This window comes from Phyllostomus discolor, chromosome 7 (genome assembly GCF_004126475.2).
Source record: "Phyllostomus discolor isolate MPI-MPIP mPhyDis1 chromosome 7, mPhyDis1.pri.v3, whole genome shotgun sequence".
NCBI classification, from domain to species: domain Eukaryota; kingdom Metazoa; phylum Chordata; class Mammalia; order Chiroptera; family Phyllostomidae; genus Phyllostomus; species Phyllostomus discolor.
In genome coordinates this window covers 102259525-102283159 of record NC_040909.2, presented here as the reverse complement: position 1 = coordinate 102283159, position 23635 = coordinate 102259525, and the positions used below count along the sequence as shown (strand labels likewise).

General features: G+C 35.0%; 1 protein-coding gene across 1 annotated transcript in view; it reads right to left on the bottom strand.

Moving 5' to 3' along the window:
* Positions 1-23635, bottom strand: part of C7H8orf34 (chromosome 7 C8orf34 homolog) — a 302768-nt gene that overhangs the window by 175953 nt on the left and 103180 nt on the right. The window contains 1 exon segment of the mRNA XM_028534036.2: positions 22068-22234. Coding sequence (XP_028389837.1) covers positions 22068-22234 — 167 coding nt within the window.

Genomic DNA, 23635 nt, shown 5'->3' with positions numbered 1-23635 from the left:
TGCCCTTTGCATACTTGCTTTTCAATGTACCTACTGAGATCTAGAATCCTGAGTCAGTCTTACCCTCTCCTGATCCCTCTCCCTCCCCCCATTCTAAGTCCTCCCCCTTCCCTGGCACGCCCTCCTCTTCTTCCTCCTTCCTCTTCTCCCCTCCCATCCCTTTTCCTCCGCACACCCCCACCCCGCCCAACTCCAGAAGAACAATCTAACCCCACAGAGTCCATTAAACCCAAACACGTGGCTTGTATTTTGTAACTTCCATGGGGTCTACTTCCACCAACACATCTGTGTTCTTCTGTTTTGCCTCCACCTAATACAGACTCTCTCTCATCCTCTCTGCCTTTTGTCCTGGTGGCTATAGATCCTAGACCAGGAGCACGGATCAATGAGAGTCACTGGCCTCAGGAGGAAGGTAAATGAGATGATTGAGAGGAGCTACCTTGAACCTGTGCCTTGTTTTGATAATAAACAAATTACAAAAAAGCAGCAGCTTGGTCCAGGATAAGACTCCTGCACCTCATCACACAAGGACTGGGGTCAGAGGATGTTATCAGAGAAAGATGTACTATCCAACTCTTCACTATATCAGTCCATGCACTTCAGAACTGGAGAGAGAAAAAACTTGTAAAAGTAACTCAAAAATACTTGCTAATGAAGTGACTACATGTACAAATCCACCCTCACTCAAAAAATCCCCCTATTCTCCTATTCTTTTTTAACCATAGTCAATCTTGCTAGAACTTGGCAATGCAGTGAAAAATTACAAACTGAAAACCTGAAAAAGATAAAGGATAATGTGAGGTGCAGAAAGTGGATGACAGGACACTCAGAGCCTGTGTTTATGAGATTGTATTGAGCTGGGCCAGCTAACAACTAAAAAAGAAAACAGATAGGAATGATGAAATCATAGGAGCTTCAGAAGAGTATTTGATATCAAGGGATTGAGAGAGAAACTTGGAAAAATTACTGAGGCTTTCTGGTAATTTTTCAAAGTGACCATTTCTATGAAAGTGCAGAGAAATGTGAATGAAGGCTGTGGTATTAGGCCACAGTGGCTATTATTATCCTACTGTGACCAAGCCAAAGAAGCCCACACAACTCAGTCATTATTTTAAGAATGAGTATATAGTGAAATGGCAACTTAAATTGTATATACAAAATATAACATAATTTTAAAAGTAATTGTTAATTTTTTCAGGGAACATTCCAGTCCAACTTTTCTCCAATATTAACTATGAAATTGTGCACACCACTTTTTTGATAAATTCATTTCAAGTGATCTCTTACTGGTACCAATTTTTCTCAGATAACAATATCCTCCTCTTTCAGGAAAGAACCTTAGGGCTCTCTGGTCTCACTCGCTCACTGTGCAGAGAATGGAACCACAGCCTGCAGGTGAGGAGACCGGCCCAAGGTTAAAGGGACTCAGTCAAGAGCAGGTTAGGACTTCTCTTCACACCCTCTACGTCTAGTCTAGACCCATTTCCACATTTGGCATTAACCTGCAAAACACATGAAAACAGAAGGTTTCTTACTTTATAAACATGTTAACTTCCCAGGGTGAATCCTGAGTCAGCAGTTTCTATACCCAGCTTTGGAATCTCTTCTAATTTCATATGTAGCATTCCAGAAAGAAAAGATAAAAAAAATGTGATCAAAACATCATCTTTTCAATAGACAGAAGTTATAACAATCCAGTATATTTATTTTATTTAATTTTCATTCTTTTAGAGTAACATAATCCCTTCTTACAGAGGAAGATAGTGTTTGCAAATAAATGTGGTCTTGCAAAATTCATGAACACTGGGGTTTTCGTTCATTTGTAAAATAAAAAAAAGTTCAGAATAAAAATACATATACATGGTATTTTTAACACACTAACAAAATATAAAACATAAGAATGTTTCCTTACTAATAAACTATTAACAGCAAGCTTATCTAGTTAAGAATATGCAGATGCTACAGTTACATTAAATAGCAATTTTATTTGAAAATTTTAATAAATAAAGTACAGGTATTTTTCTTTCAGACATCCTTTTTATATTATCTAGTCAATAGTAAATATGATGTGAAAAGTTCCTAGTAGGTTTTCTGAAGCTAAATTGAGTGTAGTAAATCCCTCTTTTCCTATATATCTGTTTGATTTTATTTTAGATAATGTTATTCACCCCTCCCTCTATTCCCCCTAGAAATCTGCACAAGCTTTTATTATACCACTCATCAGGTAATGTAATTACTTAATTACATATCTATTTCCTCACTAATCTGCAAACGTTTTAAGGATGGAAAATGTTTTATTTATTTAGGTATCAATGTGGTGCAGTATAACATCAGGTACATACTGAGTGCTGATAGAATGAATGCCATTTAAAAAAAAAATTTAGAGTTCTCAAGCAGATAATCCCAAACCTAGATGGAGCCCTCCAAAGTCCCCTCCCAGGCTTTCATTTGAGACCTCCTCCCCTCTTGCCGCCCTGGGATCTGCACATCACCCAATTTGAGAAAAACTAAAAACATTTTTTTAAATGTTTTAAAAGTTGTGTTTCATTTTAAACTTCCACAGGCTTTTATCAAGGTCACTGACAAGACCATTTTGTATTCAGACTCTAATAAACATAGTATTTCATTAATTCTTTTATTTTTCTGACTCAATTTCAATTCCTCCTTTCTATTTAGAGATGTCACAACTGTAAAACTGGAAAAAAATTAGCCTTTCAAATTATAGGAAGCTTTGACTTTAGGACTCACTCCATGTATAATTACATGCTTCTGTATTTTGAATAGGAAATCATTATTGTAATTACATTTTTTTTTTGTTTTATAAGTATTTTCCTGACTATCTAATGAGGGTAAATAATTTCTCTGAAGTCTTGCTAATTGACGACAACATTGATGTTATTAGTGGTTATGGCATTAGAATGGATGGAACAGTCCCAGCAGAAGTAGACAGAGATGGATGCTGGACATCCCCTATAGGCTAACAACCCTATCTTCCAAACAACAGTTTTACACAGCTTTGAAAGGTATTACTTGCTAATGCAATAACCTGAAACTGAAGCAGATTATGCTGCTAAGGCAGGAAATATAGATTTTTAAAAATTACAGGGATGTGCCATAAAAATGTAGGAATTTTGGATGCAAGTCGAGCAATTATGCATTACCTAACAAGGACATGGTTGGAATAGAAATTTAAAAGAAATTTAAATCTTTAAAATGAACATGTCAAGGTTCAATAGCTGTTAAGAATACAAGTAACATTTCAGACAAACATGTTAAATTATTGGGTATAAAAATACCAAAGAGCAAGTCTTAATAATCAAGGAGTTCCCAGCCTCACCAGAGATATACACTTATCCACATGAGCACACAAGTCATGTAATAGAATTATGCACCAAGGTATTTTGTCCCAGATGCCTTCCCTTCCCCTCCCCCAACCTCCATGCAATTCAGTCATTTATAAGAAACTGCATATGTGGTCCCTGCAGCTATAGGACCAATCATGCTACTTTCTCCTCAATTCCCCTGTTTTCCCCAACACCCTTTTTTAAAAATTGATTTTAGAAAGAAAGGTAGGGAGAAAGACAGAGAGATGGAGAGAATGAATTGTTCCACTTACTTATGCATTAATTGGTTGATTCTTATATGTGCCCTGACTGGGGATCAAACCTACAACCTTCGCATATCCAAAGATACTCTAATTGACAGAGCTACCTGAACAGGGCCCCACCACTGTTTCAAATAACCATGTGTGTTGGACCTGTATACACTTTCCTTCCAACTTCAAAATAATCAAAGGCTCAGAAGTCAATAAATAGTGTCTACATAACATCTGCTACACAGTGAGACTGTGGAAATGATGTATTGAATGTTGAATGAAAATAAATCCCTTTATTGACTTAAAGGAGTGGCTAAAACAAAATGGGAAGTCACAACAGAAGGGCTTCCCAGTATCAGTGTTCAATTTGGTGTCATGCTTTCACCCTACCTAACAGTTAAATAAAGTCAGGTCTGTTGTTGTTAATTTAGGTCCTGGTCTCTGGACAAACTCAGAAGTGGTGCATGACAGTGGAAGGCAAATACTAGGACTTGAAATGTTGAAAAGGTATGATTATCAAATTTAATACTATTTTCATATGAAATTAAGTGAATACAAAAAAAATAAAAATGAGTTTCTGTTCTTTTCCCTACCACATATGTGGGGTATTTCTCTATACACATGCGTTTGTGTGTGTTTCTCTCTACCTCTGCTCACAATGCTTTCCAATACATGATCCAGACTGCCACTACTGGAATGTTTCATGAAAAAAAAATATAATCACATGACCTCCTGCTTATACCCTTCCATCATCTTCCACTGACTATAGGAGAAAATCCAAGCCATTTACTGTGAAACACAGAGTCCTTCATTATCTGACCTCAGTCGACGTGCCCACTCTGTCCCTGTCAGTGACCTGCCTCCTGCCCGTGAACTCCTGCCAAGTGTGAACATTTCTCTCTTCTCTTCACCTAAACGGTAACTTTCCTCTTTGTGCCCATTTGATTTTCAGCTCTGTTCCATCATGAGCTTGACAAACCTCTCTCTTCACACTCTGCCCACTCCATTCAGGGAACTTCTGCCACACCACAGCCCCCATCACTCGGTGTGTTTTAACTGTTCACCAAACAGACTATGTCCTTAACTCTCTGAAGTTCCTGGCTATGTGTTTAATTTCATACTCAAATCCCATTGGGTTCAACTTCAGCTGAGATGGTTTGAGACGTGTACGAATAAGAACAAATCTAGGTGATCTTTTCATGTCCATGGTTTTGGCTGTATTAAAACAGGTCACTTATGACAACTAAAGAGTAATGATAATTTGTTATATGACTATTTAATGTTTATACTTCTTAAGCCTCCCTTAGTACCTCTTCTATTTTTATTTTGAAGCTCTCTCTAAGCAGTTTTTGATTGCAAAACTAAATTTCCTACCCCAATCTTCATCAATTTACAGACTTATCCTCCACACACCTTATAATTTACAGATTATGTCGAAAACACTTTGAAACTTACTTTAACATGAAATTATTTCTCATATGGAAACTGAAAGTTAATTAGTTTTCCAGTATTTCTTTTCTAGGTTGGTGACGCCAACCTTCACCTGGGCCTGACAAGGAAATCACTCCTCTTCCTCCACCTCCCTCTCCTCCCCAGTATAATGATCATCTCTCATCTGGGTTCTTGCAATGAGTTACCTCTGGGCTCCAGATCACAATGTCCTTTAATCAAATCATTCCCACAACCATCAGAATAACTTCAACAACACAAATTTGATCTTTTCTTGTTTTGTACTCTACTACTTTTAACCCATCCTTTAGTGCTCACTCTTATTGGTGCATCTCTCTCCACACCATCTTCTTACAAGAAACCCTTCTTCACCATCAGAACTGTGTTAATCTGTCACTTCTTCCATGCCACCTTCCCTTATTGTCCCACTAACAAAATCAATCACCCCCTCCCCTGAATCTCAGCTTATCTTCTACATCCTTACAATGTTGTAGAAATCATGTGGGTTTAGATCTATTCTTTTTCTTTTTAATTTTTTTTATGTTTGTCTTTTTCTCGACTGTTACATGTGGGTAGGGACTGCGCTTCATTTGCCTATTTTCAGTACCCAGTGCAGGGCATGGTGCAATCAATGACCTCCACAGTCAGTGGTGAGGTAAATATAGCCATAAACTTCCACTGTCATCGATACCCAGATATTATGATATGTAGCCTATTTTTATATTTAACAGTGTTTTGCTAGAAGACTGAAAATTTCTTCCTATGCTTGTTTGATATTTCACTGTCTGTGTCTCTCTTCCGAAAATTCCCTACCATCACATTCCTAACAATAATGAAATTGTTTCAAATAATTAAATTCTATAAGTTATTACATTCTGTGAGGAGGAAAAAATAAACTACATGGTTAGAAATTTTCTGTTTGGGAAGAACAATGTAATGCATGTAAAAAAGTTATATTTTATTAATTTTTTTAAAGTAGCATAATATCTTTCCAAAAATTTTTTAATGGCAAACAATTTTTTTAATTTTTATATTTTAGGTCAGTCATCAAAATTAGACTCAAAGCCAAAAATGAAGTGAAGGATAGTTTCTAACTTTACTTTTAAATTAGGTGCCTACATAATCCATATTTGCTTGAATAATAGAAAACTTAATTCTGTTCTGTATTATTCAGAATAAAAATGCTGAGAGCTAAGGAATAATCTTCATCTATTCTCCTACAACTTTCATCTATAAAAATTTCAGAACACACAAATGAGGACCAATAAATGAGAACCAGCTTCATAAAGAAGCACCTACTGAACCACAGGCCTTTTAGCATCTGTTTCTGCTTTCAGTGGACAATTCCTACTTTTCCTTTTCCCAGGTATACAGGTATTTTACTCAAGTGGCCTAACATCAAGGCGGAGAACACTCTAAAACATTTCATCACTAACGCACATCTGTTGTTAATTCATCGCCTCTCCTCTCTGTCTGCCAACAGCATGCTACTCATTCTGACATTTACGTTCTGAGCACCTGGCCTGCAAGGGCACCGTCATTCATACCCATAAGAATAAAACGGCACACCGAAAAATATCCCTGTTTTTACACATTGAATATTAAGTAAAGAATGTAATGAAAGTCACAATAGTCCCTGAATAACAACAATGCCCCTCAATCACCCTTTGCGAAATACGCTTATTCCCTTATTTGTGTAGACAGAAGCTGATTTGGTGAAAAAGACACAGATTTTGTTACGGGCTGTTCCTTGGCAAGGCTGTTGGTTAGGGAACCAGAGCCCACTCTGCTAGCCCACATGCGAAGTGGAGGATTTCTCTTTACTTGCAAGACCTGGGTGGGCACAGAGCAGATAAATACCAACCAAATATAATCAGAGTTTTGTCTTGGTGAGTCACTTCATTCCTTGAATTAGCAGCCTCATTGCTTGGTCTAAGACTGACTTGAATTGGGTATCTTTACAAAGTAATCCGTAAGTAGTTTATTTTAATAGTAGAAACATTTTGGTTAAGCTCTAGGAATCAAGCTCAAAATCAGTTTCCAAAGGATCAGCTAATTAGGCCATTTAATTTACAAGAAAATGATGCCCCCACAGAGAAGGTTAATGGATTTTTCAGTGTAAAATTGTTTGCCTAGAACTAAGTGCTAAGATACCAAATATAAATGTGTAATGAGTTAATTACAAAACACAGAAGCTAACAAACTTTATTTTACCCTGCAGGAAAATAATGTAGTCTGAAGTACTATTCAATTAGTATGCAGAGAGCAAGACTTTTCCCCCACTTCTATTACTGAAATTCAATAAAACACACATTTTATCTGTATGATGTGAATAACACAGGTTTGCATGCATGGAAGAAATTATCTATAAGTTGGATAAAAACTAAGCAAACTTAAGATCAGGACAATTCATTATAAGCATTCTTATTTTTTATTCTATGACGAATCAAATACGCATTGTGGAAGACTGGCTAAGAATGGAAATTATGTAAAGGGAGAAGATAGTTACCAGAACGGAGGTCAATTTTAGCTGTGAGGGTGAAATTCAACGGAGATTTAAATGGCATTTGCACACGGCATCTCTCATACCTACAATCCACATTACCGGAAGTGGTTTTAAATCCGTAAGAACTTCATGGCCCTCGAAATGCCATAGGCGGACGTAACCGGGAGGCACAGGCGGTTACTGACTTCCGTCTTAAATGGTTGGGGTCTCGGTCTGGTGGGCGTGTCCTCGTCTCCAGCAGGCACCCGAGATGTGGTCTGTTCTTGGTCAGTTCCACCTCGTGCTCCTGCTCCCATATCCTGGGATTCACTCTGAGGCTGGCTACACCTCTTGACTTACGCATTACGCGACAGTGTGTGAAACAAGTTCATAATCTGCCTTTTAGGCTCACAGAGTTTTCACTGTTGATAATGATCAAAACACCCATCGGGGATATTACAGAACACTTTCTCTTAAAATTATTAGTAGTTTTAGCATCTTTTTCTTGCTTAAAATGCCTCCATACAACAACAAAAAAACCAATTAAGAAATACATAAAGTAGAAAAATGAATTATCACTCCCATATCAATTCTGTTCCCCTAATTCAACTATGGATAGCAGTTTGGTTTTAATACATAGAGATAGATAGCTATATACTTATAGCTCATACAAATTTATACATTTCCCCCCCAAATTAGATGACATACATAATGTTTGCTATTTGTCCTTAAAAGTTAATTACTTTTATGTATTTTCCTATATATTTATTTTGTATTTTTATTAGTATTTGATTTCATTGAAATTAAACAATTTAAATTTCCACCAATAGGGCAAACCAAATGTCACAAAAGGCTTCCTGCCATTCCAAAGGCAGAAATGCTAAAGTTAAAAAAATAAAATAACTTCAAATAAGTTCTAAAAGAAATGACATATTCATGTAGCAGAAATAAAGAAGATGAAATCTAGAACAGAAAATCTAGACTAAACCCACAGGAACCCACAGGGGTCTTGGATCTGCCAGGCCTTTGGCTAGAGTCAGGAATTTATGAAGAAAAGGGTTGAGGCCTTCAGCTCATGTGACTAGAGCACTGAAAAGAAGTACTCTGAATAAACTGGGAACTCTAAAGGGCTGCAAGTTACATTCAACTGGGATCAGCAAGTTGGATGATAAGAATTCTCGCAATCGGTCATGGAAGTGGCAAGGAAGCTTGTCATCACTAGTGACTCTTGTTGGAAGAGAAATCATTAGAAATGGAAGCACAAAGTTACGCTACACGGGGGTGTAAAGTCCTAATTTACACTGTCCAAGTGATGGGGAAGGTCTATGGGTGAAACTCAGTTGACAAGCCCTCTTACACGCAAGTGAAAAGCACCTGGCGTGGGTACATCTGCCGCCCTGGGTCAAAGTTAAAAAGTATAAACCACATTAAAAAAACTACTAGAAAAAAAGCATAAGCCAATAAAAACAAGAAGAGAATTAACACTCCAGGAATTGGAGATGATAGGTTCACTTCAAAAACTAAATACAAGTTTATTAAAATTTTAAAGAGAGGAAAAACATTCAGGGATGACAAGGAAAATGGGAAATATATGGGAAAACAAGAACAAACAGATTTGAAATAAAAAATAAAATTACTAGATATGAAAAATGTAATAACTGACCCTAAAACTACCAAAGGCAACATAACTACAAACCAAACAAAGAGAATGGGACAAAATCTCTAAAGATTTCATCCATGATATACCATATATAGAAGCAAATGGAAAATGTAGTAATTCAACTTCATTAGTTACCACAAAAATGAAAAAAATTTGAAGCAATGAGTTATTTCATAATCAAATTGACAAAGTTCTTTTTAGGTTGAATAGTATGGTTTTGAAAGATATACAATATGATGATTTAATATATATCTATTGATTACTACAATGAAGCAATTAACACAACCATCACTTTACATAACAAAAGATTTTTTGAAATGTGATAATACCACGTATAGTCAAAGTTGCAGAAAAACAGAAGTACTTATTAACTGTTGGTAGGAGGGTAGGAGGTGTAATCATTTTGAAGCTCCATATGGCAATTTGGACCACAACTGAAGATGTTTATACCATGAAGTATGAATTGCAACTTCACTCCAAGGTATGTACCCTGAAGACACCTTTCTTTACAAAGACCCTATAGGCAACTTAAGTAGGATACTTTTTCAGTAAATAGGTAATCTTGTACAATACAGGAGAGTTAACACCCTGCTCTTGCCCACTAAATGCCAGTAGTGCCCACAGGTATTATGGCAAGTAAAAATGTCTTCACATATTCACAAATGCACCTGGCTGATGCAGCACTCTCTTTGAATGAGAATTATTACCCAGATTCTAAAGAAACAACATGGATACAAAGGAACAAATAAGATATTTAACAAAATACCAAAAGTTGCATATATACAAATACTCACGACCTAGAAGTGCCATTCTTAGGTGTGCACCCAAAAGAAACTCCAGCACAGGTGCCCAAGGAGACAGGACATGGGTATTCATGAGAGTAATAGTTTAAATCTGGCAACTGATGAGTAGAGAAGTATATTTTGGTATATTCAGAAATTAAAGAGGAGACATTATTACAGACACTATGAATGTTAAAAAGATGCCAAAACAATAATATAAATAAATCTATGCACACAAATTTGATAACCCAAATGAAATGGACCAATTCCTGGAAAGTCAGAAATTATTAAAACTCATATAAGAAAAAATAGAAATTTTTCCATTTCATGTAGGTTTTCAAATTTCTTGGCATACAGTTCTTTATAGTAATTTATTACAATCCTCTGTATTTCTATGGTATCAGTTGTAATCTCTCCACTCTAAGAAGACGAGCACTCCAATTAAAAAATAGGCAAAGGACTTAAACAGACATTTCTCAAGGAGGACATACAGAGGATCCAGAGACATATGAAAAGATGCTCAGTATTGCTAGCTATCAGAGAGATGCAAATTAAAACCACAATGAGATATCACTTCACACCAGTCAGAATGGCCATCATAAACAAAGCAACAAACAACAAATGTTGGAGAGGTTGTGAAGAAAAGGGGACCCTAGTGCACTGTTGGTGGGACTGCAGATTGGTACAACCACTATGGAAAACAGTATGGAATTTTCTCAGAAAACTAAAAATGGAACTGCCTTTTGACCCAGCAATTCCACTGCTGGTATTATATCCTAAGAACCCTGAAACACCAATCCAAAAGAACCTATGCACCCTAATGTTCATAGCAGCACAATTTATAGTAGCCAAGTGTTGGAAGCAACCTAGGTGCCCATCAGTAAATGCAAGGATCAAAAAACTATGGTACATTTACGCAATGGAATCATATGCAGCAGAAAGAAGAAGGAGCTCCTACCCTTTTCGACAGCGTGGATGGAACTGGAAAGCATTATGCTAAGTGAAACAAGCCAGGCAGTGAAAGGCAAATACCATATGATCTCACCTTTAACAGGAACCTAAACAATAAAACAAACAAACAAGCAAAATATAACCAAAGACACTGAAATAGAGAACAGGCTGACAATGACCAGAGGGGAGGGGAGAGGGAATTTCAGAGGAATTTCAGGGAAAAGGGGGAAGGGTTTACAGGAACAAAAATAAAGAACACATGGACAAAAACATGGGGTGGTGTGGAAATGGGAGGAAGGTGGGTGGGGGTGGGATAGGAGTAAAAGGCAGAAAACTGTACTTGAATAACAATTTTTAAAAAGTAAATAAATAAATAAAAATAAAAAATAGTAAAAAGACAATCTGAGCAGGCCTAAATGTTTTAAAGAAATTAAATTGATAATTTATATGCTTCCAAAAAAAAAAAAAACAAAAAAGCACCAGGCCCAAATGAGTTCACCAGTGAATTCTACAAAATATTTAAGCAAGAAATTATACCAAATTCTCTATCATCTCTTACAGAAGGTAGAAGCAAAGAAAACACTTCTTACTGTATTCCTTGAGCCCAGTATTACTCTAATATGAAAAATAGACAAAGACGATACAAGAAAACTACAGATAGATATCTCTCATGATCAATGCAAAAATCCTCAACAAAATATTAGCATATCTAATCCAAACATGTATAAAAATAATTATAAACCATGACAAGGTAAGATTATCCTGAGTATCCAAGGCTGGCTCAACATTCAAAAATCATTAATGTAATTCATCATATTAACAGATTTAAAAAGAAAAATTGATGATCATATCACTGGATGCAAAAACATTTGACAAAATCAAACCCATTCCATATAAAAACTCCCCCCTATAAACTAGAAACAGAGGGGAACTTCCTCAACTTGAGAAATAATATCTATAAAAAAACCCTACAGCTAAAATTATACTTAATGGTGAGAAACTTGAGGCTTTCCTGCTAAGATCAGATAGAAGGCAAAATGTTCTCCACCATCAATCCTTTTCAACACTGCACTTCAAGCTCTAGCTAAGGCAGTAAGACAAGAAAAGGAAATAAAATGTGCATGCACTAAGAAGGAAGACATGAAATGATGACATGACTGTCTATGGAGAATATGCAAAACAAGTGACAGAACTTCCGGAACTAATAAGCAATTATGGCAAGGTTGTAGCATACAAGTTAGTATACAATGTCAATTGCTTTCGTAAATACTGGCAATGAATATGTGGAATTTGAAATTAAAAATGCAGTTATTATTTACATTAGTACCTCTAAAAATGAATCACTTGGGTATAAACCTAACAAAATATGTGTAAGATATATGTGAGGAAAATTATAAAACTCTGATGGAAAAAATTAAAGAAGAGCTAAATAAATGGAGTGGTATCTCATGTTCATAGATAGGAAGACTCAATATTATAAGATGTCATTTTTTTCCAAGTTGGAGGACCAACTACCAAATTCAAGAGTTACCACAAATCCAAAGCAATCAGGACAGTGTAGTACTGGTGAAAGAACAGACATACAGCTCAATGGAACAGAGTAGAAAACCTAGAAATAGGCCCACATACATAGAGTTAACTGATCTGGGACAAAGAAGGAAAGTCAATAAAAATGGAGAAAAGACAGTCTTTTCAACTGAGGATGCTGAAACAACTGGACAGACATATATAAAAAATGAATCTAGGAACAAATCTTACACATACCCTTCATAAAAATTAACTCAAATGGATCACAGGCTTAAATGTAAAATTTTAAAAAAATTAAAACCTAGAAGAAACCTAAATAACCTTTGGTGAGGTGAGGCCTTGTAGATAAAAAACCAAGGGTATGAACCCTGAAGAAAGAATAAGCTGCTCTCCATTAAAATGAGAAACTCCTCTGTGAAAGACAATGCCAAGAGAATGAGAAGATAACCACAGACTGGGAGAAATATCTGCAAAAGATGCAGCTGACATAGGACTGTTATACAAATGGTTTGAAGGGCATATGCAACATGAGTAAAGGGAATACCAAACTCAAAGAGCTCTTGAAAACTAACAATAACAAAATAAACCCAATTAAAAACCGGGCCAGTGATCTGGATACCTCACCAAAGATGACAGATGGCTAATAAGCATATGAAAAGGTCCTCAACATCATATGTCATTAGGGAACTGAAAATAAAATAACAATGAGATATTACTACACACCTATTAAAATGGCTAACCCACTCCCCATAAAAAAAAAAAAAAAAAACAAGCCTCAGAGCACCAAACACTTGTGAGTATGTGAAGAATCTGGAGCTCTCATTCCTTGGTGGGGGGATGCAAAATGGTACAGCCACTTTGGATGTTTGGCAGTCTCTTACAAAACTAAACATACTTTTACTACACAATCCAGCAATCATATTCTTTGGTATACACCCAAATATACTGAAAACTTACATTCACACAAAAACCTGCACACTGGTGTTTTTAGCAGGATTATTCATAACTGCCAATATTTGGAAGCAACCAAGATCTTCTTCAGTAGATGAATAGAGAAATTGTATTAATCCAGATTGGAGTACTATTAGTGTTACAAATAAATGAGCTACCCAGACATAAAATGACACTGACTAATCTTAAATGCATATTACTAAGTGAAATAAGCCAATCTCAAAAGCCTACATACTATATGATTCCTACTGTATGACTTTCTGAAACAGGCAGTACTGTAAAGACAGTAAACATATCAGTGGTTGCCGGGGCTAATGGGGGAAGGAGGGATGATGAATAGATGAGGCATAGAGGATTTTTAGGGCAGTGAAACTACTCTGTATGATACTATAGTGGTGGACACATGTCACTATACAGTTTTCATAACCAAAGAATGTAACAGAATGTCTGAAACCCAAAGCAAACACTGGTGTAGAAGTGTGGACTTTGTGTGATGATATTGTGTTGCTGTAGGTTCATTCATTAAAACAAACGCATCCCTCTGTTGCAGGATGTTGGTAGTTGGGGTGGCCGTGCCCAGGGGTAAGAGGGTGGGAAACCTCTGTACCTTCAGCTCAACTTCAGTGTGAGCCTGAAAATGCTCTACAATCGAGTTTATTCTTTTTTTAAAGAGGAAAGAAAGACTACTACAACTACAATATTAGTACATTTTGTAAACATCATGCTAAGTAAAAGAAGCTCTTCACAGAACACCACACATAGTGTGTGATTCCATTTATTCAATGCTCAGAACACACAAATCCGTAAGACAGAAAATAGGTTAATGATGGGCTAGAGGTGAGGGAGTGGGTGGTGGGGGGACAAGGAGTGACTGCTAACTGCGTTTTTATTTTGAGGGGATGAGAAAGTGTTCTAAACTTAGCTTGTGGGATGGTTGCAGAACTCTGTGAATAGAGCAAAGCCATTAGACTGTCCACTTTTTAGTGGATGAGTTTTATGTTGTGCGTATATACCTCTTTAAGAATGATTAAACAAAAAATATAAGAAGGTTCATATTACAGTACTACACATTTCCAGTTGATAATAAGGACCTTTTAGGTTAACTTTCCACATCTTTAACTCTTTACATCACAGTCGGTGAGAAATAAAATTTCAGTATATCAAATAAAAGATAGTGTGACAACATTGGAACATTATGTATATTCAGAACTAGGGAATTTATCATCAGAGATCAAACTCTGCTTTCTAAAAACACTACTATGAAATTAAAATGACAATCTCTGATTCAGGTCAGGATTATTCAAACATGACGCTAACAACAGACAGACTCTGGAGAACTTATCAGGGGTCACAGAAGTTGAGACAGCTCCATAGTGAGTACCATGTTATTGTCTTAAATTACCTCTCATACCTCATGTGTGTTTTCCATGAAATTTAATTATTTCATTTTAGGAACAATAACAAACATCAAATTTAATTTTAACTCCTTGAATATTCTCATGATGTAATATTATGTAGCCATGATTTTTATAAATAAAAATTTCTACTTTATTTTTTCAAATTCAAATCTACAGGGAAATGCACAGATATTAATTGTACAATGTAATGAGTTTTGATAAATGTATATCCAGGTAATGAACACTTCAGTGAAAATATAAAGTATTTCTATCACCACAGAAAGTTTTCTCATACCAATCCCTTCCCACCCCCGCTATGTTCTGATTTCTATCACCACAGATTAGTTTTGGCTGTTCTTGAATTTCTCATGATTAAATTATCAATGGTATAATATGTAGTCATTTGTTTCTGGTTTCTTTTGTTCAACATAATGTTTATAAGTATCTTAGTTGGCTTAGATTGCCATAACAAAATATCTTAAGACTGGATGGCTTAAATAACAGAAATTTATTTTCTAACAATTGTGGAAACTAAGATCCAAGATCAAGGCATCAGCAGGGTCAATGTCTGCTGAGAGCTCTCTCTTTGGGTTGTAGATGGCCACCTTCTCACTGCATCCTCACATGGCCTTTTCTGAGCGTGTATACATGGGAGAGGGAGAATGAGAGGAGAGGGGGTGGGGGCAGGGGACGGGGAGAGAGAGGGAGAGGCAGATCTCTCTTCTTCTTCTTATAAGGCTACCAGTCCTACCAGATTAGGAACCCAGCCTTATGACCTTATGCAACTTTAAGAATTACTCCTGAAAGTCCTATCTCCAAATACTATCACATTAGGAGTTATGGCATCAACATATGAATTGGTGGGGGTGAGGGGACAGTTTCATACATAGCAATGAGATTCATCCAGATTGTTACATGTATCAGTACTTATTTTTATTGTTTAACAGTGTTCCATTGTGTAAGTATATCACAATTTATTTATACGTTCTCCATGTGATTATAATTTTGATTGTTTTCTGTTTGGGTTATTCAGAGTAAAACTGCTTTCATATACAAAATATTTGAGGATACATGCTTTATTTCTCTTGGGAAAATATCCTAGGCCATAGTGAAGGTATATATTGAATTTAATAAAGAGAGATTGTAAAACTTTTCATCCTTATGAGCAACATTTGGCATATAGAGCTATACTACATTCTTGGTAATATTTCGTGTTGAGAGTCTTTAATTTTGGCCATTCTAGTTGGTTAGAAGTGGTCTTTTGATGTTGTTTTATTTTTCTATTCCCTGACAGCTAATGATGTTGGACACCATTCACATGCGTATTTACCACTTGTTTATCTCCTTTCATGAAATGCCTATTGAAAGCTTTTGCCCATTTTTATTAAGTAATTTGTGCTTTAAAAAAATTGATTCGTAGGAACCCTATGTACATTCTAGATACAAATCCTTTGTCAGATGTATTGTCTGTATTTTCTCTCAGCCAGTGGCATGCTTGTACATTTAAAATTTTTTCTTCTTACTTTTTATTTTTGAGAAGTTTATCATTTTAATGAGGTTTAGTTTATCAAATTTTTCTTTTATCATCAGTTACCTTATCTCTAAGAAATCTTTGTTTGCCTCTAAGTTGTGCCTATAATTCATTTAAAAATAATTTTTGTTATGGTATGATTTCTTTACATCTATCTAATTGTTCCCATGCCAATGCTTGAAAATATTTTCTTTTCTATATCAGATTACCTGATGCCTTTTTGAAAACTAATTGACCAGATCTATTTCTAAACTTTAAACTACTTCATTGATTTGTTTGTCAAGTTTCATGTCAATAACACATTGTCTTGATTATTTTAGCCTCAGATAAGTCCTGAAATCAGATACTTTGATTCTGCAGATACTGTTCTTTTCCAAGGTTGTAACTATTCTTAAAGTGCAAGTCTGCTGGTAACTTACATATATCAGCTTCTGTTTACTTGAAATTGTTTCATTTTGTGAGCCTGACATTTTCTGGACTTGTATTGTAGGCTTATATTTCTCATCAAATTTGAAAAACAAAACAAAACTGAACACTGTTTTTAAATCTTTTTTCCTTCCCCTCTCTGTCTTGAATTCTAATGAAATATTTTGTCATTTTATATTGCCCTACTCTTCACTGAAGCTCTTTTCATCTTGTTTTACTTTTGGAGTTAGGTTTAACTCCAAACCTACCTCTGCTGGCCCTTGTACGTCACATGGCTTACCAGGAGGAAATATTCACTACTTGGCATGTAAAATACATTTTCATACATCTGCCTGAGGTTCTAGTTTCTCTATTATACTAATTCAATTAGTGAACATTTAAAAATATATGTGCCAATTTTCTGTAATGTTTAATTGTGATCATTAATTACCAGTACAGCTGTTGAAAATTTTGAGAATATCTTATATTTGAAAACAAGGTCTATTTAGATGGAGGTGATTTGGAAGGTAACTTTTTCAGTATGTTCTAGGTTTAAAGCACTAACTCATTGGTGCTCAAAATTGTTTTATCTTGACATCCCACACATTTAATGATTTCTCTAATACGCACTAATTCCACATCAAGTTACTTTGGTACTACGCCGAATGAATTTCTAACTAGTATTTAAAGCAACCTTATGGACAATTTAAGCATTCATAAATTTAATTTTGGAAGTCCTCATGCTTTTTAAAGGAATCTTTTCTACAAAGAATCTTCATTTTAAAGTGATCACTTTTCTGTTGTCTTGATATTCCCAACGGTCCATACTCAAAGGAAATGAAGTGTGTATGCATGTCCCCATGTGCTTTAGTCTCTATCACACACTTCAGGTCATTCAAACACAGGTACATGGATACATTTAAGCCCCCTCCCACATACATACACACATAAGAGAGTGATGACACCCATTTCACATCAGGTGAAATGCATGTTCTTATTTTGCAAATATGAGTGTTTTCTACTTTAAGAAGTCTCCAGGTAAAAAAAGGAAAAGCAGAACAGAGAGTGAATGTTTACTTTCAAAATGCAAAAGAAAATTTTCCAAAGGGTCATCTTAATATAAGTCCCCCTAGAAAATTAAGTACATTTATATTTTACAGAATTTGGTAAGATACTGAGGTTTTAGAAACTTGATTATTGTACTCTGTAAAGAATACCAGTATAGTAATACCTGTTATTAATTATTAAATTTAAAACAAATATTTATTTGCAATCATCTTATGTGTTTTGGTAATATAACTTAGTTTTCATTTTTACATGACTCTGACCTAAGACTGGAAAGTATAACACATGACTAATCCTGTTTTTGTTCTTTTTTAGCATCTCTAGAGTGTGATTTTTTAGTGTTAACCTCATCACCAATTCTATGAAATCATAAAAAACTTTTTAAAGTAATATCCCATAAAACATGTCTAAGAAAAGTAGTTGTGTTTTTTGTGTTATACTTTAAGTATAAATTATATAAAGAATAATCAGACATATAATTGCAATTAGTATTTCATCAACAATAAGAGAAAAAATGCATGTCATATAATGAAAATGGGCTCATTTACAAGGTGAAATCTTTGAAACTAATGAAGTCCCTCAAATTTTCTGTAAAAATTAATGAAATAAAATACATATTTTTATATCTTGTACCATTGTAACTTGTCTTTCCATTTTTGAAAAGTTATTTTAATAACTAAAAATCATAAAGATTTTTTACAATGCTTTATTCATTGTGGTCATTAATTTGTAGCTCAATTACTAAAATATCTGGGGGTATCTTATATTTGAAGTTGAGAGTCACTTAGTTTAAAGTGACACACAGATATTCTACTCAATACCTTCTGTAGTTACAGTGCCATTTTGTAGGCACTTAAAATTGTTGTATCTTACATTCTACAATTTGGATATTTTATTTGATATAGATTAATTCCATATAAAGTTATTTTTCTACTATGAATTTATAAGTAGTATTTAAAGCAATATTTCACAAAATATTTAATTTATGTAAAAAATTTTAGATGCTGTGCCATAATTTTTTCACATACCCAACACATTTAGAAAAAAAATCCACACAGATGCAACTAAACAATTGTGAAGAATTAAATATGAGCACATATTAACAATGCTAGATTTCTTAATAAACAAAACAAGGATCAATAGTTTTATTGACTTTTAGTATTTCCACTAAAAGCTTTTCCCCCCTTTTAATCAACCAGTTTTACTAAGGAATAATCCTTTGTTATATTAACATAAACTTGCTTATTTATCACTTCAAAAAGCTTACAGAGAGCTTCACATGCATAATAAATAAAATTTTCAGCTTGTTAAATCATGGTATAGATAACAATGATGATTTAAAGTCTTAAAACACATAAGCTATGGCTAACCCATTCTATAAAATGTGATAGATTCAAAAAGTTATTTTACATACCAGATGCCTCTGTCTCATTTTACACTGATTCTATGTAATGCAATTCGATTTCACGACATTTTCAAGTGCTTAGCATTTGTATTTTCTTCAAATAAGTTACAACCACATGTTTCTTTAGAAGCAGAGTTTCAAAAACATTGTTTAAAATTTTATAATGATAAAATGACAAAAAACTAATATTAAAAGGACTATGAAGGTAGATTTTTATAGTTTCTAAATAGATTTAGGATTCCATTGAATCCTAATGATTCCATTGAAATCCAATGGAATATTAAGAGAGATATATGACTATTCAAGATGTCAGGTCTCAACGCTAATAACTTTTATACTATAATGCATACTTGGCAGGTTAAACTATTATATCATGACTGAAGATATTCTTAACTCTTGTATGCACTGAAATTATTCATGTAGTGTACATCTCTTTGATCTCATATAAAATATGAGCCATTACCTTAGCGAAAGACATAAGTAACATTGTTAAGTAATATATTTGCATACACTAGTTACTTTTTAAGTTTATATTTTAAATATGTATTTTTAGAATAATTAAATGACATTAATGGATAGGAGTATTTGGGCCTTAAAGTCCAACACATTTCACACCCAAATGACATTGCTAATAGACAAACCATCTGGGTGAAATCATCTTCTGGACAAACTCTTCGGCTCTACCACTTTTGTTCACTGAGACACCTAGGCAACAGGGAAGGCTGTGTGTGGCATTATTTTAGGGGACAGCCCAGTGGACTTGGATCATCCCATGCTATCATAGGAAAACCTCATTCCCTAGAGAGCAGTGCAGTGTACCACCCACCGTCTGTGCTGAGACCTATAGAATGACACGGAGAAAGACCAAACCTTTGCCTATCTCTCATGATTTTACATTAAATTTACTCAGACCACAGGATAAAATGTCTAAATGAAAAAAACATTAATGAAGACCAGCTATTATTTGCTCACATTAGGTAGTCTTCTAAACCCAATCCTCTCGGGAGACCAGGAACTTGAGAAGAGAGCAGCTGAGTGGACACCTGAGTCTCCCCAAAACACCCATGAGATATCACTGAAGTTCTATGCTTCTTCTGCTCTGCCCAGGCTACCAGGTATCCTGAAGTGATTCTGAGCATGCCTGGATTTCTTCAGAAGATTCTTCGGGAAGGTATAGTTGCCTTCATGTTGACCATGAACAGTCATTTAAAGGAAAGGAGAAAGGAGGATACCAGCACAACCCAATGTCAATTCGCTGTACTGACTGAAGCAGAGGAATGATTTACAGGCTCTGCCCTGGAGCACAGCTGCAAGAAAGTTCATTCCCACAGGAACAAACCTGCAAGGGTAATGATCACACTCCACCTGCTGAATGTACACCTGCTTGTCCTTTAGGAATCAGTTTCTTTAGGAAACATTCCCAGACACTGTCTCCCACTTCTACATTAGGTGTTATCCCTATACACCACTGTGAACTTAATCAGATTAGCATCTCTATCAAATGCTACTGGAGTTATCTATTTTCATTTTTACCTTGAACACTAGAAGGTCAAGTTCCTACAAACAGAGACCATGAGTATTTTATTTTTACGTCCCCAGGACCGAGGCCACTGCCTAGCACACTGCAAGTGCTTAGTAATATTTGCTAAGCTGAAATTGATTGAAAGTGATCTCACCACTACAACTGGCACATCTACCACACTAATGATTTGGAGGTGGGGAAGATAAGATTTCTTAAGAAGATCCCAAGCTTAACTGTTCTTAAAGGAAAATAGAGAGGAGAGGCCAACAGCACAAAGACAAAATGCCATGACATAGTAGTCCCCCAGTGCTGGGGTAAACACAGTCACATCCAGAAAACCTCGGTGAACCTGCCATCACTGACTAAGTAACTGCTCTGTGGGCCTGTGCTCAGAGACCTACATCATTTATTGTAATGATAGTATTTTACAGTCATAAACACTTAAAACAAAAAAACATGATTAAAAAAAGTTAATATGCGTATATTTCTGGTACTCAATATTCTATATGTTAAACTTATTTGAAGCTTTCAAATGACTAATTATTCTCTTACTAGTATATTGTTGCAAAGTATTTAAAATTGCTCTAGTTATTTAGAATAGAATAACTGATATCACTGAAATAAAAACATTGTTTTCTATGTGGATCACTTTCTCCAAAATGAAATTTCATTCTTTTTTTGGAAAAATGATTCTCCAAAGGGAAGTTCAATTGTTAAAAGTTACTATGAAAATATTTCTGATGACACAAAAACATACATTTACTCCATCAACAGATATAAAAGGATTGCCTACATATACAACATTAGTAAGGTTTTTTTTTATGCAAGTGATAGGCCTGTAAAAAAGTTGAAATCTTTACAAACTTCCCTGTCATTTATGGAAGATATAAACATTATTTACTTTTTGCCTCTTTAAATTTTACTCTATTTTTATGAAAGATCCTTGAAATACCAGGGGAACACCTTAAGATGAGGGCTCAAATATGTACTTTGGATACATTTTATAGACAAAAGATGTGACCAAGGCAATTATAATCAGAGAATAAAGCAAACAGACTCGAATCTTTTTCACAATTGCACACAGAATGAAGCTTGATTAAATAGTCAGAAGGCCAAGGGCTGCATATACAAAGCACAAAATACACTCTAACAGTTCACATGCTCAGGTCATTTCAACTTAGTTCTTAGATGGAACTTCATAAAAGTCTAATGTAAATAAAATGTATGTTAAAACTCTTTCTTTTCTCTAAGACAAAACTATTTGAAACTTAAAATCTCTTAATCACTCCACAGTTTTACAGTGCCAGAGAAGAAAAGAGAAATTATTAATTTTTAAAATTACCCAGCAATTCCATTGCATCATCTTCATTATCAATATCTTCTTCTGTTACAGAATGGGTAGGGCTGTGAATAGACTCAAAAGAATCTTGAGAGAGCATTGCTGCCAGCAGCTTCTTATGTTGCTGTTGCTGTTGTTTCAATCCTTTGGTCTTGGGTTCCACCTTTAAACTGAAGAAATATTTAAGTGTTAACTGTCAGTGATGATGGCATGATGCATTAGCTGTGGTGAGTAAAGAAAATCAACAAACATTTCATTCAATTATTTTGCTATGCAAATTTATGGACATATTAGTAAAAATTTCCCTGAGGATAATGAAAATATGGATCCTGTCTACTTTCTCAGACATCCTTTGGTACCTCATTTCTCAAGTGGGTATAGAGCAAAAGTTTTTCATTTTAATAAAGTCCAGCTAATCAATTATTCCTTTCATAGATTGTGCCTTTGGTATAGTATCTAAAAAGCCATTGCAGTACCCAAGGTCATCTAGGTTTTCACCTACTATTTTCTAGCTTTATAGTTTAGCATTTTACATTTGGGCTTATGATCCATTTAGAATTAAATTTTGTGGAGAATGTAAGATCTCTGTCTAGGTTCATTTTTTTTTAAACATGTGCATGTCCAGTTGTCCTAGAACCATTTGTTGAAAAGACTGTCTTTGCTCCATTGGATTGCCTTGGCTTCTTTGTCAAAGAGTAGTTTACTATATTTCTGGGCTTTCTGTTCTGTTCCATTGTACATTCTTTTGCTAATACGCACTGTCTTGACTATTACATATTTATAGTAAATATGTCAGGTGATATCAGGTGATATCAGTTCCTCAATCTTGTTCTTCTCTTTAAGTAACGTGTTCACTATTCTGGGTCTTTTGCCTCCCCACACAAACTTTAGAATCAGTTAGTTGATATCCACAAAATAATTTGCTATTACTGGGCCCGTTCAACAAATTTTAATTCCTTTTATGTGGTTTTTAGTTACATAATTTTCATCTGGTTCTTTTTCATTATTTCTATTTGTTGATATTTTGTGTTCTCCTTTGTTTCAAGGGAACTTGGAATTGCTTGTTGAAGCATTTTTATGATGGCTATGTTTTCTGAAAAAACAGAATTAGTTAGTAGATTTAAGGGGCGAAATCAAAATGAAACTCAAAGCTGTAAACTAGGATGGCTGAGGGTTTGGGCGCCCCTAACACTGTCAGAGAAAATTATGAGATGCATGTTCACTGAAGAAAAGTCAGCCACACGTTATAATCTAACATCTGATGTAAGAAGGGTGTCACTTTGTCTTCTGACTCTATCTTAGGAAACATATTAATTTAAAATCTTTCCCAGATAATTTCACCATTCATTCATCTTAATGTGGCATTAGTTGATGATTTTTTCTCATCTAAGGTGTGATTTTCCTGGTTCTTGAGGTAACTGGTGATTTTTTCTTGTAGTCTGCACCATTTGTTATTATTTTAGGAGTCTCTGGGGCCTATTTATATCTTTTATTTTAGAAGGCAGCCACCTGGCCTACTTTTGTAGCTTGTGGTTCCAATGAGAGTTTAACTTTCAGAGCTCCTTCAGAGC